Raw genomic sequence first — 16,058 nt, forward strand, 5'->3', positions numbered from 1 at the left:
TTTGCAGGAGAAGAAAGGCCAGGAGGTGAAGAAAGGTCCCGAGGTGGAAATAGCAAAACTGGAGAAGCTGCTCAGCCTGGTGAGAGAGCCAGGGAGCAAGGAAGAGCAGTGAGAGAGGGGGAAAATGACTCTGTGGGCAGCCTCTGGCCAAACAAGCTCAGCTTTAATTGGTGGCTGCTTGGCATGCAAGCCACGGGCCCCTGCTGCCCACTTTTTGCACAGCAGAAACACTTTTCCTCTGTGCCCAGACAAACAAACCGAGGTGCAGGGAGAGCTGTGGTATGCAGTCATTTCTGGGTTAGGCAAATCTCACCATGCTTGGCCTTCCAGAGCCACAAGGCCCTTGACTTTCCCAAGCCTTGGCTGGGCTTGCACCAGATGAGAGCCCCATGGAGGGCAGGAGGGGGACTAGGAAAACTTCAGGGCTGCAGCTTCCCACTGTGGCAGCCAGTCCCACTGTGTGAGTGGTGACCAGAGAGACCGAGTTCTAAGCTGTAGAGCCCCCAAGCATTTGTGCAAGTCAAATGGAATGCCACACCTGGATTTTGGGGCAGCAGCCTAAGCCAGAGAGTGCCTGGAAACCAGACCTAGTGCCCCAGGACTGTGGGAGAGACATTCCATGCCTCCAGACAGCACATGGCAGCAGCTGCCAGTCACCAGCTGTGGGAGGCTCACAGCTTCCCTCTCCCCAGGGGCCTCATTATGGGGCTGGGGTGCCTCTGCCCAGCTGGTGCCTGTGGAACTGCTGGGCAGCAGGGTTTGCAGAGCCTTCCACCACTGTGTGCAGCAGAGGATTAGCTGTTGTGTGGCTGCGGTGGCAGCAGGAGCAGCAGTGGCCTCACAGCATGCTGATGAGCGGTGGCTGTCACCACCGGATCTTTGCACACAGCTCCTAGGCCTGGGGACCAAAGCCACCAGACAGGTGTGGTGGCAGGTGTCCTCCATATGCTCAGCTGGCCTGTCTCCCACAAGCATCCTTGGAAAGTGCAGCCACAGCTTGGAAACTCTCTGTGCCTCTGGCACAAAGGTTGGGGAATGCTCCCTGCTGACTCCCACATGCCCCAGGCAGGCAGGCAGGCAGGCAGGAAATACCCAGTCAGGTTTCACCCAGCATTTAAAAGCCACAGATAGATGTGGACATGAGCCCTTCCTAGTCACCATCCCTGAGCAAACCACCCACAGTCCTCCGGAGACATCGGTCCACAGGACAGCCACTTCTCAGCCTCCCAGGATGGCAGGATGTGCCACCTCCCCCCAAATTTTCCAGGCACTGGGTAGAGCTCAGAGACACAACGTGGGTCCTACAGTCCATTTATTAGTCTAGTAAAAACAAGGCTGCAAAGGGATGTGTTTGCTACACCTGACAGTGAAGAGCTGCAGGCTCTGCCAGGCCTGACCAAGCCTCTGCAGGAACCCTGACTGGCATCTCTCCCACCCCACCCTTCTGTCCCCTTATTGCAGTGGCTATGCCAGTGGTGACTGTGGCTATTGCTCAGCTCTAGGAAAGGCAAGGCAGAGCCCTCCAAAACCCACAGCACCCACTGGCAGGACAGGGGATACAGCTGTCAGGCTTGCAGACAAGCCAGATAACAGCATCCCTCCCCACAGAGCCACTGTGATCCCCAAGGAACAGGCAGGGTCAAAGAACTTTCAAAGCTATTTGTCCAGGCACCCTCATCTCCCCAGGAAAAACCCACACCAGGCTGCTCTCAGCAGGATGCCTGCAAGAGCACGTCTGCTGCTCACAGGCAGGGCTGAATACCATGGCTGACCTGGGCTGGGAGCAGGCAGGGGGGAGGGCAGAGACACACACCCAGTGAGGAGGAGGAGGGTCGTTTGCCTAGCAGCGTTGGTGCTAATGCTGCAGGGGACTGACAGACAGGGGATGATCAGGCAGACCATGCAGGCCCTCTTGTGCCTCACTAAACCCGCTGCTTGGGCCAAATGCCATCTGAGGCTGAGGGCACATGGCACCCAGGGCCACCCCCAAGCATCTGGACTGCTCTGCCAGCAGGGCTGGGGCTGCTCAGGTTTCCCTGGGCACACCCTGCCATGGAGCAGCCAGCCTGCTAGGGAAGAAGCACTTGTGCCAGCCCTGCTGCCTCCCTTCTCCAGGCCCCCAACTGGCTTTGCTCAGGTCTGTGATGTTGTTGCCATTGTCCCAGGCCATGAGCACCAGAGAAGAGCCCACAATCTCTTCCCAAACGAGGGGTGCACTCGAAGGTAGAGCTCTTGCTGTGCTCACTGGCTGCTCAGACAGGCATGATTGTCCCTGTAGCATATCCCCATCAGTTGTCTTTCTATCCCCATCATCGCTGTGGGCACTCTCAGGAACTTCACACACCAAAACCACAAAGGCAAAGGACTGTGCTCCCTGTCACAGCCCCTGCAAACAGTTGGGTGTCCCCTCAGCTTTCATTGTGCCTGGTCCAGCACTCGAGTCACAACACAGGCATCCAGTCTGGCACAACTCCTTTGTCACAGCCGGATACCCCAGCCCCCAGGCAGATCAGGAATGCAGCAGGTACTTCTCTTCATTCCTTGACTCATCCACATCAGAAGCTGGGGTCTTCTTGGGACACGAGGGGGTCCTGCAGGCTTTGCAGAGGATGAGGAAGAGGATGAGGATGAGCAACGCAATGACACAGTTAAAAGAAATTGCCACGATCGCTCCGGTGGAGAGAGCAGCCGCCATGGCCACAGTCCCGCAGGAATCGGCAGGGCCCACAGCCTGGTCTCACGGTTGGGATGCCAGGGCAGTGATGGAGCATGCAGCCTCCACCTGCTGGCATTGGCAGGGGACAAAGGGGATGGCAGTGGTGCTGGTGGTGGGATGGGGATGGGGGCCAGGCCAGCAGCAGGACAGTGTCACCCTGTCAGTTTGGCCGCTTACTGCTGTGTCCCGGGCTGCACCACACCACAGGGAAGGTTTCTCTCAGCTGCCCCTCCTCTGGCAGGGCAGTGAGGACACAGGGATCACTGCTCTCCCTCCAGCACCTGGAAGAGAGAAAGTCACAGTCACCGAAGGCACAGTGACATGAAGGGACAGGCTCTGCGAGCCCCTCAGGGTGGGCTGTGGGGGTGACAGGGGACAGCTGTCCCAGGGCCCACGGGGCTCTGCTGGAGTTTGAAGGCTGCAGCAGCTCCCAGGTCAGATGCTGTTTGTGGGACATTTCCAGCACCCCTTTCCAGCCCTGGCTCTGCCCTAATCCCCTGCGTGGGCCACCAAGCTGGAGACGTCCTCGTCGCCTCACCCCAGCCCAAACGCTCCTCCCCGTGACTCCGGGCGACTCCGGAGAGCCCTGGCCCTGCTCCGATCCCCTCTCCATCCTCCAACTCCTTTCCCTGGCGGCGGGACGCCGCTGCGATGTCCCGCATCCAGAACGGTGCCGGGGCCGGATGGCAGCAGGTGCGCGGACAGGGCAGCCCCCGTTGTGCTTTTTACCGGGGTCGGGCAGAGCCCCGGCTGCGGCGTTCCCCGGGGCCTCTGACCCCCCGCCCGCCGCGGAGCGGGACAGCCGCGGAGTGGGACAACCACGGTGGCCCCCGGAACCGGACAGCAACAGGTCCTACCAACGCCGCCCTCCCGCCGCGGAGCCCCGGCGTTACCCACCTGCCTCCGCTTCTCCCCCGGGGTCGGACCCCAGTGCCGGCGGGAGGGCGGGCGGCGCTGCCGGGGTCGGGGCCCCGCTGGGAACGGGTTGGCGGCGCGGGGTCTCGGCGCGGAGCGGCCCCGGCACGGCCCCGCGGAGCGCTCGGAGCCGGCGCGGTCCCGCCGCGGCCGCCCGTGGGTGCCGCAGCCCCGCGCGCCGCTCGCGCCCTCCCGCCGGCATCGGGGAGCGGGCCCCGCCGGCGCCTCGCCCCTGCCCCGCCATTGGTCACCCCCTCCGCCCGCCGCCTACCATTGGCCGAACGCCTCCCTCGGGACACGCCCCCTCGCCCGGCTCCCACGTGAGCGGTGGGGGACAACGCCGGGCAGCGCGCGCTCTGCCGGCCCGGCCCGGGACCCGGCGCGGTACTGCCAGATGTGCTGCCCCGGTACTGCCAGATGTGACTGCCCCGGTACTGCTCTGATACTGCCAGCTGTGCTGCCCCGGTACTGCCAGCTGTGCTGCCCCGGTACTGCCCCGGTACTGCCAGCTGTGCTGCCCCGGTACTGCCAGATGTGCTGCCCCGGTACTGCCAGCTGTGACTGCCCCGGTACTGCCCTGATACTGCCAGCTGTGCTGCCCCGGTACTGTCAGCTGTGCTGCCCCGGTACTGCCCCGGTACTGCCAGCTGTGCTGCCCCGGTACTGCCAGATGTGCTGCCCCGGTACTGCCAGCTGTGACTGCCCCGGTACTGCCCTGATACTGCCAGCTGTGCTGCCCCGGTACTGCCAGCTGTGCTGCCCCGGTACTGCCCTGATACTGCCAGCTGTGCTGCCCCGGTACTGCCAGCTGTGCTGCCCCGGTACTGCCCCGGTACTGCCAGCTGTGCTGCCCCGGTACTGCCAGATGTGCTGCCCCGGTACTGCCAGCTGTGACTGCCCCGGTACTGCCCTGATACTGCCAGCTGTGCTGCCCCGGTACTGCCAGCTGTGCTGCCCCGGTACTGCCCTGATACTGCCAGCTGTGCTGCCCCGGTACTGCCAGCTGTGCTGCCCCGGTACTGCCCTGATACTGCCAGCTGTGCTGCCCCGGTACTGCCAGCTGTGCTGCCCTGGTACTGCCCTCGGTACTGCCCAGACTGGCCCTGGTGCTGCCCTGTCGCCGCTGCTGGTGCAGCCCTGCCTCCTTCCTGCTGCGCCTGCTCTCCTGTGCTGCCTGCCCTGCCCTGCCGTGCCCGGGGGCCACCGGCTGGCTCTCTCTGCTGCTGCCTGCCCTGCCCCTGCACACACACAGAAACACACACACAAACACACGTGCAGTTGGTCCCACACACATTGGGGCTTGAGGATTCTGAGGATGGACTTGCCAGGACTGGGTTGGAGTCCTTCTCGAGTCACAAGGGCTACAGGCAGGCAGGGGTGGGCTTATAGCCCATGATAGCCCAAGGAGAGAAGGGAACAGGACATCTGGGGAAAATCAGTACCTGGGAATATAAGCGAGATCAGCCTCACTGGCACAGCCGGCTTCCCCCTGTCCTGTCGGTGGGGAAATTGAGGTACAGGGCAGCCTGACCCCGTGCACAGCTGCCAGTTTCCACATGGGCATTGGAGCCAGAGAAGCCCTTGTGTGGGGCATCACCCCAAAGGGTGTGTACTCTTACCGAAAGGTACAGATGTGGCACCCAAAGGAGATGGCTGGGAGACAGGAGAGGGGCTGGAGGGGCCCTCGGGTTGCTTCCTGGAGACCTGCAGGGATCAGCACCTGCAATTGCTTTGAAAAGCCACATCCAAGCGCCACATATGCCTGGTGACACAGATGCACAGCAGTGACACCGGGGTCTGTGGCAGCCAGGCATTGCCACATGGTGTGTCTCCATGGGAGAAGAGGCAGCCAGATGAAGGATGGGTGAAGGGCAGAGCTGTAAGGGAGCTGGAACATCTCTCCACTGACCCGAACCCAAGGGTTTGATGGTTGGGTAAAGCTCTCAGTCCTAAAAGGAGAGCCACCAAGTCAGCTGAGGATAACTTCCAGTGAAACAAAAATAACAATCACTTTGCAGCTTTGATGAGGTGGCTTTAAACGTGCCATGGCCATGAGGGAGGGTTACACAGGCTGCCTGAGGATCTGGCTCTCAGCTCTCTACTAACAGGGTGTTTTGAGTAAACACAGACACACATTGCCAGTTGAAATGTCAGAAGCCATCTGATCAGACACTCAAGCATCTTCCTTGGCATTTATGGCTAATCTGCTAATTAGTCAAGAAAAGCGGTCTCCTCCTTAGATGTAAGGGAGCAGCAGCTGGGAACAGCACAAAGACAGAACAGATTAACTCTGCCCCATCCCCAGGACTCACATCTGCTGGCACAGTAGACAGGTCCAAGCATTTCCCTGACTACCTCCAGGGAAGACCTCCAGTGAGGTCTCCAGTGAGACCTCCAGAAGGGGAGGAAGAGGCCTGCAAGCCTGGCACAGTCCTGGCTCCACTGGGCGCTTGTTTGGATGCGAGGCAGGTGTCTGTGCGCCAGGCAGGCTGGTGGAGTCTTGTCTGGTTGCACGGGTAACACACTGAACCTCTCCTGCTCCCCCTCGATTTGGTAAAATCTCTTCTTTTGGTGCTTGTATTGTTACTCTTTAACTGACAGTGCAGAGTGCTGGGTCCAGCTGGAGCTCCCTGCATAAGCACAGGACATAAGCGCACAGGACAGGGAGTGCTCAGGACACGAGTGAGCTCTCTGAGGCAAGAGCTCAGCCTATTACAGGAACAGCCCTTCTCTCTGGCCCAGAATAACTCACTAGACCTGTTCCAGGAGGGAAACTACTGCACAAGAAAAGATGATACATCCTTTCCCTTGCTCAGCAGAGTTCCAGACAAGTCTTTTTGAGGCTGCAGTTCCAGCCAGTTTAAAGGAGGGAAAAAAAATTAGCAAAAAACTTCAGAGGAAAAAACCAGAACCTTGGTCTATTTTGGATGTGAAAGGAGGTTAATATTTGGATATTAACCTCCCCTTGGATCAGGGTCCATTTACAGTCACGAGAAGAACAAACACAGAGCAGCAGGAAGGCTGGAAGAGTAGAGCTTCAGCCAGCAGCCGCAACCCCATCACCAGTGCTTACAGGGTGACCTCCAGTGGGATGAGTAAGACATGACAAATTTCCAAGTTACATGAAGTTACATCTTTATTTTAAAGCCATCTTTGTGCATTATCAAGGAGCAGAAAGGGGAAAGAACAGGATCCTCTGGAACGTCCCATTACCAGCACCCCAGGACAGCTGCAGAGCCACAGGATTTCAGGCTGGTTACAACACGAGTCAACTGCTGCCTGTTTGGAGAGAGAACCACGACCGCCAGCTCTGCTGAGCCAAGGAGCTACATGCACATGATGCCAGAGCTGTATCCTGGCAGTCCTACATTCAACACCCTCAACAGGCTCAGCAGGAGGACTCTTCAGGCCCAGAAATGGCTGGCCCTGCCCTGTGCCCTGCTGTCTGTACACTCATGAGCCCAGGTGACGCAGGCAGCTGCCTGGGGATTCCACATCAGGTCCTGACTCCCCTCTGTACTGGTCAGAGCAACCTGCACCTGGCATACAGACAGGTGTCTGTCCCACTGCCTGGGCTGCTGCACGCCCAGGCACCTGAAACCTCACTGGGCTAGCAGCCCTTCTCTGGGGCTCACTGACAGCACACCAACAGTTTTTGCTCAAGAAGAGGCAAATCTCATCTTCCATGATCCCCTAAGGAGTACAGCCTGGCAGCCTTTGGCAAGGGAACTTGTCAAAACACATTTTCAGACAGCTATGATCACACCCAGTTGTAACAGTCTGCTCCTCCTGCCCTCCCCTCACACCTCTGTGAGTCCCCGTGTTCAGCAGCAGCTGTGCAGCCACAGCCCCGGGCCGGTTTCCGCAGCTCCCCTGAACCATGCACGGAGCTGCCACCTCAGGGCCCCCCCAGCATTCCCCCGGTGGAGCGAGGGTGCTTCCCTGTGCTGGCAGCTCCTCGGCCTCCACCCTGCTTCCTCTTCATCTGGCCCTGCGATTCTGCTTTCAGTGTCTCAGTCCGGAAGGTATCAAAAGATCCTGGGGCCTGGTATCCAGGCTCCTGAGGATCCAGGGCATCTTTGCTCAGCAGGACGCATATGGCAGGAATGTTTCTCTTCACTGTCAAGGCATCGAGGCCTGCCTCAGGCACAATGGGTTCCCAGATTTCTTCAATCTGTTTAAAGAGCACTTTGGTGATCTGGTGCAGCTCCTTGAGCCTTCGTTTCATGATTTCCACACAGGTGATGGTCTTGCTGACAGCCTTGCCTGAGCCAGTGAAAAGAATATGCCTCACTGAGTCCTGCTCCATCTTGCTCATGGCATAGCCCATCAGATTCCTAATTTTGCTCCCATCCTTCACCTTCATTTCAATAATATCAGCGGGCAGGTCAGTGAAAGGAGGAGGACAAGGTTTCTCCACAATTTTGGTCTTCTTATAGTTCTCCATTCTGCAATGCTGAAAAGGAAAACAGACCCATGAACACCCAGCCCACTGTAATTGCTGCCCAAAGAAACTCTCACCACAGTTAGCTACAACCTTTTCTCTGAAGAGCACTCTGAGCTATGAGGGTTGGGAATCCTGGAAAGGCATAATCAAAAGATTAGTCCAGTCCTCATAAGGACATACCTACAATACGAATGTTACCACAGGGCAGCCTTGAGCCCTGGCAGGCAGGCTGTGAAAAAAGCAGTGTTAGTGTTGTGGGCCTAAGCAGGGTGACATGAAAAACACTGCTGTATCTCAAGAGAAGACAGAACAAAAAGTGAGCTGGGGTGACTGAGAACAGAACTTGGGGATGCTGGCCACGCCTGCACCAGAACATGCACAGGATAAATTCAAGCATACATTGCAGCACCTCGTGTACAAATACAGGCTCATGGGGACCTGGCCAGCCCAGCTGAGGATAAAACACTGCATGCCACACGTGAGATGGCAAGCCAGGGGTTGCAGGAATAAAAAAATGCTTCCTCAAGAGAAAGAAAGGCCAGGCCTCACAGCTGCCGTCTCTGCCAAGGCAGATGCCATCCCGACCTAAGTCTGCGTGACCCTGTGCAAGGCACTCCACGCCCCCACCGCACAGCTCAAGGTGCTGAAGGACGCAGTACTTTGTTACCCGCAGGCTCCTGAGTCCCGCTGTACTCAGACCCTGCACCTCGCACCCCAGCCTCCTCAGGGACACGGCAGCACGGAGATCCCGCTCCGAACCCTGGGAGCACACGAGGCCCTCACCCCCACACGGCCGCCGCCGCCATCGGTGCCTGGGGTCCCGGGGGGAGCCGGACCACCGCGGTGGGATGTGGGAATGCTGAGTGGGAGTCAGGGATGCCCCGGTGGGGCGTGCGAAGCCCTCGCTCACCTGCGGCCGCCTCAGCGCGCCCTCCGACAGAAGATGGCGGCCGACGCCGGGCGCGCGCAAGCGTGAGGCGGATAGGCGGGTCTCGAAGCCGGGGGCACGCCCATCAATCACATGACTGGGTGAGCAGTAGTGGGCGGGGCGAGCGCCGCCGGGCCCGGGGCAGGCCCCACTCCCAGTGGCACATCCCGCTTTCCCGGCACCGAGCACAGATACGGTGTCCTCGTGCGCGCCCACCAAAGGGCGTGCTTCAGCTCCCACCCTTACCGGAGCTACTCAGGCAGCTGGAGGGAGCGGGAGTTCTCCGCAGGCCTGCAGCCCCCCTGTGGTTTGACAACCAGCGAGGTTGCTGATCAGAGAGAGCTCTGGGACCGGTGAGCTCTTCTGGAATTCCTGTGGGCATTCTGCCCCGTTTCTGCAGGACTCCCAGGTCACACTCAGCTGGGCAGTGTCTCACCAACCTGAAGGGTTTGAGACCCTTCCAAAAGCATAGCTTTGGAAACTCCATGCTACAGCCAGACCAGGCAAGGCATGGCCTGTGCCCCTCTCTTAAAAGGGAAAGAGCCAGCACAGGCCTTAGATTGCAGCAGCCTCAGGAAAGCAGAGGCAGGATAAAGGCAAAAGCTGCTGCCTTCTCTCAGCACAGAGATGGAAGAACAGCAAGGCAGAAAAATTCCATAAGACCAGATTCCCCTGGGCACAGACAACTCACACAAACAGGAAGAGTGTGGCATTTCCCTGTCCTTGGCCCAAGGCTGAAAGGAATCACTGGCCATCTCCTGGAGGCTGCCAAGAGATCACTGCCTGGGGAAAAAACCCGTCTGTGCCAGAAGCAGTACTCACACCGAGGGAGAGACAGACAACCCAGTTAGCATTCCAGGACTTTACTATGGCCCACACTAAGCACAGAAATGGGGGTTTTAAATATGTTAAAACCGAGATGCCTTTCAGAGAAGCGCAAGATTTGCAAACAGTGGCAGATTACGGAGCAGTGTGGCTTTGACTGGGGGCTGGCACAGCTCTGTACAGAGCTGGGTGCCCCAGGATCCTGCCGCGTCACTTCAGCATGCTCGCACCAAGCAGGAAGGAGCTGGGCCCAGCAGGATGCAAGCTGTGCCACAGGGGCCCTGGGCACGCCGCGCTCCCAGCTCTGCCATCACTCTGTCACAGGTTTTGCTTGCTTGGCCACTTCCAGACGTGTCAGTATTTCATTCCACTGCACAAACTGCTTGGAGAGAAGCAGGGTCTGGACATGACACTTAAGGAAAGTAATGTGGAAAGTGCGAGGAAGAAACCCAGCTCAGAGCATCCTGACAGCACCATTACAATCCCGATTCCTTGGGAGAGGCCTAGGGCACCAGGCTGTTTTAAGTCTTCATGGATTCAATCACCCAGTAGCTGAGCCACTGAACAGCACCATACACCCAAGGGAGTCTAGGAGGCACCTGTGAACTCCACACACCACTGCCATGCAAGTGCTTTCTACACAGCTTCCCTACCCACTGTGGCTTTGGGACGTGCCTCAGTACTGGGATCCTACACAGCCAGGACAGGGATACAGGTATCAGATAGGCTGTTAAACCCCAGGCTGGAGATGCAACAGGATCAGCCAGGGGAAGGGGTCAGTTCAGCTGTTCCAGGCCCGCAGTTCAAAGGATACCATTTTGTTGTAATCCTCAAGGAGTGTCTTGACATTATCAGTGAGATCATGACGCTTCTCCTATGAAGAGGGGAGTCGCAGTGCATGAGCAATAAATAAGGTGAACGACATTCCTCCCTTCCCAGTCCATGACAGCACGGCAGGAAACTCATGCAAGGCCAGCACTGATATCAGTGCTCAGGCCCTGGCTGTGGTGCCCACTGCAGCTGGACACGTTTCCACAATCAAGAGAAAAGTGACAAACACTGGTCCCATGAAGCAGCAAAGCCCCCAGGCTTGCACTGCTACCTGCCTCTCCTCAGTATCCAGGCTTTGCTTGCCCCAGAACAGAAACTCACAGCAAAATACTGAAAGAGACCATTAGGAACTGCCCAGGCTACTCACTGCCAGCTCCAAGAGTGCTCATAGAGGGAGGGAAAAGGTGAAGGGACAGGGTGACAGTGTCAACAACATTCCAGAGAGTAGGACACTGGAGGAGCGCAATGCTTCACCTCAGTCTCTCAGTAAAAGGGGGCATTCAAGATGGTTATACCCACTGTCACTTACTACATGTCACTGAAAGCTGTTTTGAGCAGGGTTACGGTGGGCAAATTTCTAACTTGGACTCAATTCACAGAAATCCTGGCTCCTTTTCCCCCTTGGAGTACTTAAACTTCTTTAAGACCGTGGTATGAAAATTCAGATTGCAAAAAACTGCCGTAAATGAGCAATTCAAGCAATTACAAATACTGGGTGTAAGTATAGCCACTTGCAAAAGATTCCTAGGCCCTTCTAGTCAATACTGATAGGAATATTCACGGTACCTGCTGCTGTATGTGGATCTGTGAGAGCCGCTGCAGTTTGGCTGCATGGTCAGGAACCGCTGGAAGCACAAAGGAGAAATCAGTTTGGGTTGTTTTACAGCACATGGGAGTAGCTCCCTATGCTGTGCTCCTCCATGAGCACAGCATAGGAGAACTCCACTCACTGAGTGCAAGTGTCCCATACTATAGATAAACTCACATAGGATTAAAAAAAAAACTACTTAACTACCCTGCACATGGCACAAGCTCAGGGATGCCTGCAGCAAGGGCTACTCAAGAAATACACTGGAGTAAACCACCTGCCAGAACAGAGATGTTCTGGATGTAAAACAGCTCACAGGAAGGAATGACCTGCCAGGCTCCACCCTCTCTGCCATAGTGCTCTCTCTAGCCTGTTTCACAAGCTACTCTATCACCTCCTTGACCTTGCAAGGGAGACTAGGGCAGCATGAGGCAGCAGTAGACCAAGTTTGTACTCAGTTTACTCTCACACCTATAAGCTGTCTTCTTCTCTAAGCTCAGGCCCAAGAGAAAAGAAAAAGCAAGACAGGCCACAGCTTAGCAGGTGGCATTTGCAGCTCCAGCTTGAAGAAGAACATGCATACCTTGGATACTGGTGCTGTCCAAGATAGGCTGGAGGTTCTTCACCTGCTCCAGAAGGGCTGCACGGGCAGGAATAGCCTGTTCCTCTGCTTGGGGGGGACAAGAAGCAACATCAGTAAACACAAAACACAGCTCTGATTTTTCACTAGCAGCGGTCATTTTTCCAGCTGATCTGTCTTTACAGAAAGGAGCTTGTTCATGAATTTATTTACACTTTTGTGCTGCTCATCCCTGGGTCTTGATTCACACTAATTTCATGCAGGAGAATCTCCACCAAGTTCTAATGATAGGACAAAGGAGGGTACAAATTGAAAGAAAGGAAATTTAGGCTGGATATTAGGAAGAAATTCTTTACTGTGAGGATGGTGAGACACTGGCCCAGGTTGCCCAGAAGGATGTGGATGCTCCATGCCTGGCAGTGTTCAAAGCCAAGTTGGATGGAGGTCTGAGCAACCTGGGAGAGTTAGGGAGGGTGGATTGGGACTGGATGGCCCTTAAGTTCCCTTCCACTCTCTTAACATTCCATGATTCTATGGAATTCCATTCACAGATTATACTGGTCCCAGGGTGATCAAATTCCTTGGGTCAAGAGAGGACAAGGCTAGGGGATGTCAAAATACACCCAAAAGTCTTCTATTTTTGTCCCAGCCTGGAGAATACTGGAAGTGGGGTGAGGAAACCATTCTAGCTCCAGCTTTTCTTACCAGCCTTTGATTAATTTGGGGCTGAAGTGAATGATCAATACAGGAGAGATCAGAGCTGATAAAACTGCAACATGGGTGTGCACAAGGGAGCACCGAGGGTGACAGATATCCTTGTACAAACCATCTCTCTGATACCTCCACAGGGCATGCTGTGCCACATCTTTACAACTGAAGAAAAGAAATCCATCTCGACCCATCTTAGGTAAAGGACACTTTTTCTGCAGTGCTACAAGAGCCTCCTGTTTCCCCTCATTTCATGCCATACCTGCCAAGATGAACTGCAGCTTCATAGTGTCTGGAACAGCCATCCTGTCAATGTACTGAGGGTCAAGGTATTTTATTACATCTTCAACTGGGGGGATAAACAGATTTGGAGATGAAAAGTAGGGGAGATGTTATGGCATTCACAAGATCAGCTTGCTCTCCCTCTATGTATCAGGTTACTTTGCAAACACTGCTTATTTAGCCACCTTTTTTTTTTCTTCCCCAGATTAATTAATTTCTATGTGACTTTGGAGCTCTGTGACCAAGAACTGACAAATGGCTCAAGCCAGGAAACACTGCTTTAGGGACAACTGGAAATCTTGCTTTTTGTCTGGATAACAATGAACAAAGGTGAGTGAAATCTGCTTTTTTCCACCCTTAAGACAAAAGCAGCCAACAGCCCCCCATCTTGGTCCTTAAAATCACCCACAAATGCATGGTTTACGCTTCTGTACTGAGCAGCCACTGCAGACTTGGACCGCAACAAGCCTCCCTGCCCTTCCTGTGACAACACACAGCAAAACCTAGCCAACAGGCAGCTCTGCAGGATAAAGCACCTCCCGGTTTGGAGGCAGCTCCCCAGTTCTGCCTACTGAATGTGAACGTTATTGCTTCCACCACACAAAGAGGCAGAGCTACTTCAGCATGCCCAAGAAGTCCAAGTGTGCAGGAACTCATTTAAGAAGTTCATGCTCCAGGAGCCTTCAGAGTCTGCATTTCAGGCAGAGCAGACCCTGACATGGACACTGACATGGGCAGATGGCAATTGAGCAAATAACAGGCTCCTGCCGCCAATTTCCCACCCCCGACTGCTGAACTGGAGGATCGTGAGCACAAAACCTTCTCCCGGTTATTTATTTCTGTGACAAACAAACTGAAATAAGCGCCCAAACCAAACAGGTGTGGAGAAGGTACTTTTGTTTAGAGCAGCGAAACGGTTTGGAGCTCCCCCCTCCCGCCCTCTGCGATACCTCCCGTTCCGCAAGAGCCGCTCACTTTTCTTAAATAGGATTTTGATCCTCTCCCTCTTGCCCGCGATATTGTTCAGCGCCACTTGCACCTTCACCAGCTCGTCTGCCACCTGCAGAGGCACAGAGGGAGGAGACGGGGCTGTCAGGCCCCGCCGGGCAGCGGCAACCCAGGCCCCGCCGGACCGCACCAAACGGCCCCCGACCGCTCTCCGCACCTCCCCTCCGGCACCTTTCGCGGCCCGCAGCCCCCGCCGCCGAGGCCGACGCGTTGCTCCAGCTCCTCCAGCCGCCACTGCAGCCGCCGCAACTCCGCAGCGCCCGCCGCCATCTTCGTGCCGAGCGGAAATGGCCGCGGCTCACTTCCGGCGCGCCCTGGCGGTTGCCAAGGCGGTGCGTTGCTAAGGACCGCGGTTGCCATGGAGACAGGAGGGCAGGCCGCGTCTGGCGAAGCGGAGCCCCTCTCAGAGGATGCGGCGCGGTCGATGGCGATTTGCACTTCAGAGGGAGACGTGCAGCCCTCCCGCCGCCTCGGAAGGCAGTCGATGGTCGCTTCATTCCGGCGTGGTCTTCCAGGAAAGAGGCGCTCGGATGTATTAAAAGGAATTGATATAGCGATCTGTGTGGATGCAGGCCCTTTGAAATCCGGGAGGCTGCCACCGGCTTTCCCCTAGGCCTCTGTCTGCCCGCGTTCACCTTTCTGTAATCGTCTGCCACAGGTGACACTCGCAAAGAAGAGAAGCACTAATGAATGGTGCAGCCAACCCCAGCCATGCTGCTGCCTTCAGCTGGCACTCACGATTATATGGATTTCTGGCATGGGATGAAATTAATTCATAGTAGCAGCATTTCCCACAGAAAAAATCCAGAGGGTTTCCCAGCTGCAGAGCAAAAAGTATCTCAGGATACATTAGGAAGACTGTGACCAGCAGGTCAAGGGAGGTGATCATGCCCCTCTACTCAGCCCTGGTGAGGGCACATCTGGAATGCTCTGTCTCCTTCTGGGCTCCTCAGCACAAGGAAAACAAGGTGCTACTGGAGAGGGTCCAGCAGAGGCTACAAGGATGATCTGGGGTCTGGAGCATCTCTCTTCTGGGAGGAGACTGCTGGAGATGGGCCTGTTCAGTCTGGAGAAAAGACTGAGGGGATCTCATGAATGCATATAAACATATGAAAGTCTGGTGTCAGAGGGCATGGTGCCAGACCCTTTCCAGTGGCACCCTGTGACAGGATGATGACCACTGGCCATAAAACAGAAGGAAGGACATCATTATCCTGAGGGTGGCAGAGCACTGGAACAGCTGTGCAGGGAGGTTGTAGACTCTCCTCTCTGGAGACTTTCAACCCCACCTGGATGCGTTCCTGTGTCACCTGCTCCAGGTGACCCTGTCTTGGCAGAGGGGTTGGACTGGATTATCTCCAGGGGTCCCTTCCAGCCCTGATGATTCTGTGATTCTAGGAATTTTCAAAGTGCATTTTGATGTCATTCTCTGTATCCCAGGGCTCAGTCCCATCATGTAGAGATGACTTCAGCAGTGCCAGGATGAACATGGGCCTGGGTATTGCACTGCTATAGCCCAGGCACCAGGTAACACCAAGTCAAGGTTCCAGGCCACTCTTTAGATAAAGACCATCTGCTAACAGCAGGTATTTTGCTAACATCGCTGATAATGTGTGCAGCATGGCTTTGGGGAATTCTCCCATTGCCCTTTGCTGAAAGCTAAACCCACCATGCCCTGAAAAATCATTGTCCTTACAGGTACATTCCTACTGAGCATTGTACAGGCCTACCAGGATGCAGGAGGAAGCTGTGGGGTGGCCCAGTGCCTCATGCATCCCTTATGCCCCCCCAAATCACCTGCAGAAGCTGTGCAGAGCACTCAGGCAGCAGGAGAAGGCTGAGGCTTTGTGTGTGCTGCCTTTTCTTTCCAGGGATCGATAACTGGGATCTTCAGAGGGTGAAGAGCTGTACTTCAGAGGGTACTAGCTCTACTGTGGCCTGGGCTCAAACACACAAATGCCTGTACTAGAGGGTCCCAGACTACCCATTACCCTGAGCTGAGAAACTCAG

The 16,058-nt window shown here is 55.9% G+C and overlaps 3 protein-coding genes across 9 annotated transcripts in view; 1 reads left to right on the forward strand and 2 right to left on the reverse strand.

Moving 5' to 3' along the window:
- Positions 1 to 271, forward strand: part of DNAI1 (dynein axonemal intermediate chain 1) — a 136,584-nt gene extending 136,313 nt beyond the window's left edge. For all 4 annotated transcript variants that reach the window (XM_053932955.1, XM_053932953.1, XM_053932952.1 and 1 more), the window contains one exon: positions 8 to 271. In XM_053932955.1, the coding sequence (XP_053788930.1) occupies positions 8 to 112 (105 nt within the window). In that variant the 3' untranslated portion in view covers positions 113 to 271. The remainder of the gene's footprint in view (positions 1 to 7) is intronic.
- Positions 272 to 6,749: 6,478 nt separating this feature from the next.
- On the reverse strand, positions 6,750 to 9,234 carry RPP25L (ribonuclease P/MRP subunit p25 like). 3 transcript variants are annotated; one of them, XM_053932968.1, is made up of 2 exons: positions 8,989 to 9,234; positions 6,750 to 8,087 (listed from the first exon to the last, which is right to left on the reverse strand). In XM_053932968.1, the coding sequence occupies exon 2, from the start codon at positions 8,076 to 8,078 to the stop codon at positions 7,530 to 7,532; it is 549 nt and encodes a 182-aa protein (XP_053788943.1). In that variant the 5' UTR covers positions 8,079 to 8,087; positions 8,989 to 9,234; the 3' UTR covers positions 6,750 to 7,529. The 3 variants fall into 3 exon arrangements, with proteins under 3 accessions (XP_053788943.1, XP_053788941.1, XP_053788942.1); XM_053932966.1 differs by lacking the exon at positions 8,989 to 9,234 and adding an exon at positions 8,862 to 8,967; XM_053932967.1 differs by lacking the exon at positions 8,989 to 9,234 and adding an exon at positions 8,488 to 8,841.
- A 619-nt stretch (positions 9,235 to 9,853) lies between these two features.
- On the reverse strand, positions 9,854 to 14,346 carry DCTN3 (dynactin subunit 3). Of its 2 annotated transcripts, none has more exons than XM_053932964.1 (7): positions 14,220 to 14,346; positions 14,016 to 14,100; positions 13,021 to 13,107; positions 12,054 to 12,137; positions 11,449 to 11,507; positions 10,646 to 10,705; positions 9,854 to 10,231 (listed from the first exon to the last, which is right to left on the reverse strand). In XM_053932964.1, the coding sequence occupies exons 1-7, from the start codon at positions 14,316 to 14,318 to the stop codon at positions 10,142 to 10,144; spliced, it is 564 nt and encodes a 187-aa protein (XP_053788939.1). In that variant the 5' UTR covers positions 14,319 to 14,346; the 3' UTR covers positions 9,854 to 10,141. The 2 variants fall into 2 exon arrangements, with proteins under 2 accessions (XP_053788939.1, XP_053788938.1); XM_053932963.1 differs by having other exon boundaries at positions 12,054 to 12,140; positions 14,220 to 14,345.
- Positions 14,347 to 16,058: the final 1,712 nt, after the last annotated feature.

The sequence above is a fragment of the Vidua chalybeata genome, chromosome Z, assembly GCF_026979565.1.
Source record: "Vidua chalybeata isolate OUT-0048 chromosome Z, bVidCha1 merged haplotype, whole genome shotgun sequence".
Classification (NCBI taxonomy): Eukaryota; Metazoa; Chordata; class Aves; order Passeriformes; family Viduidae; genus Vidua; species Vidua chalybeata.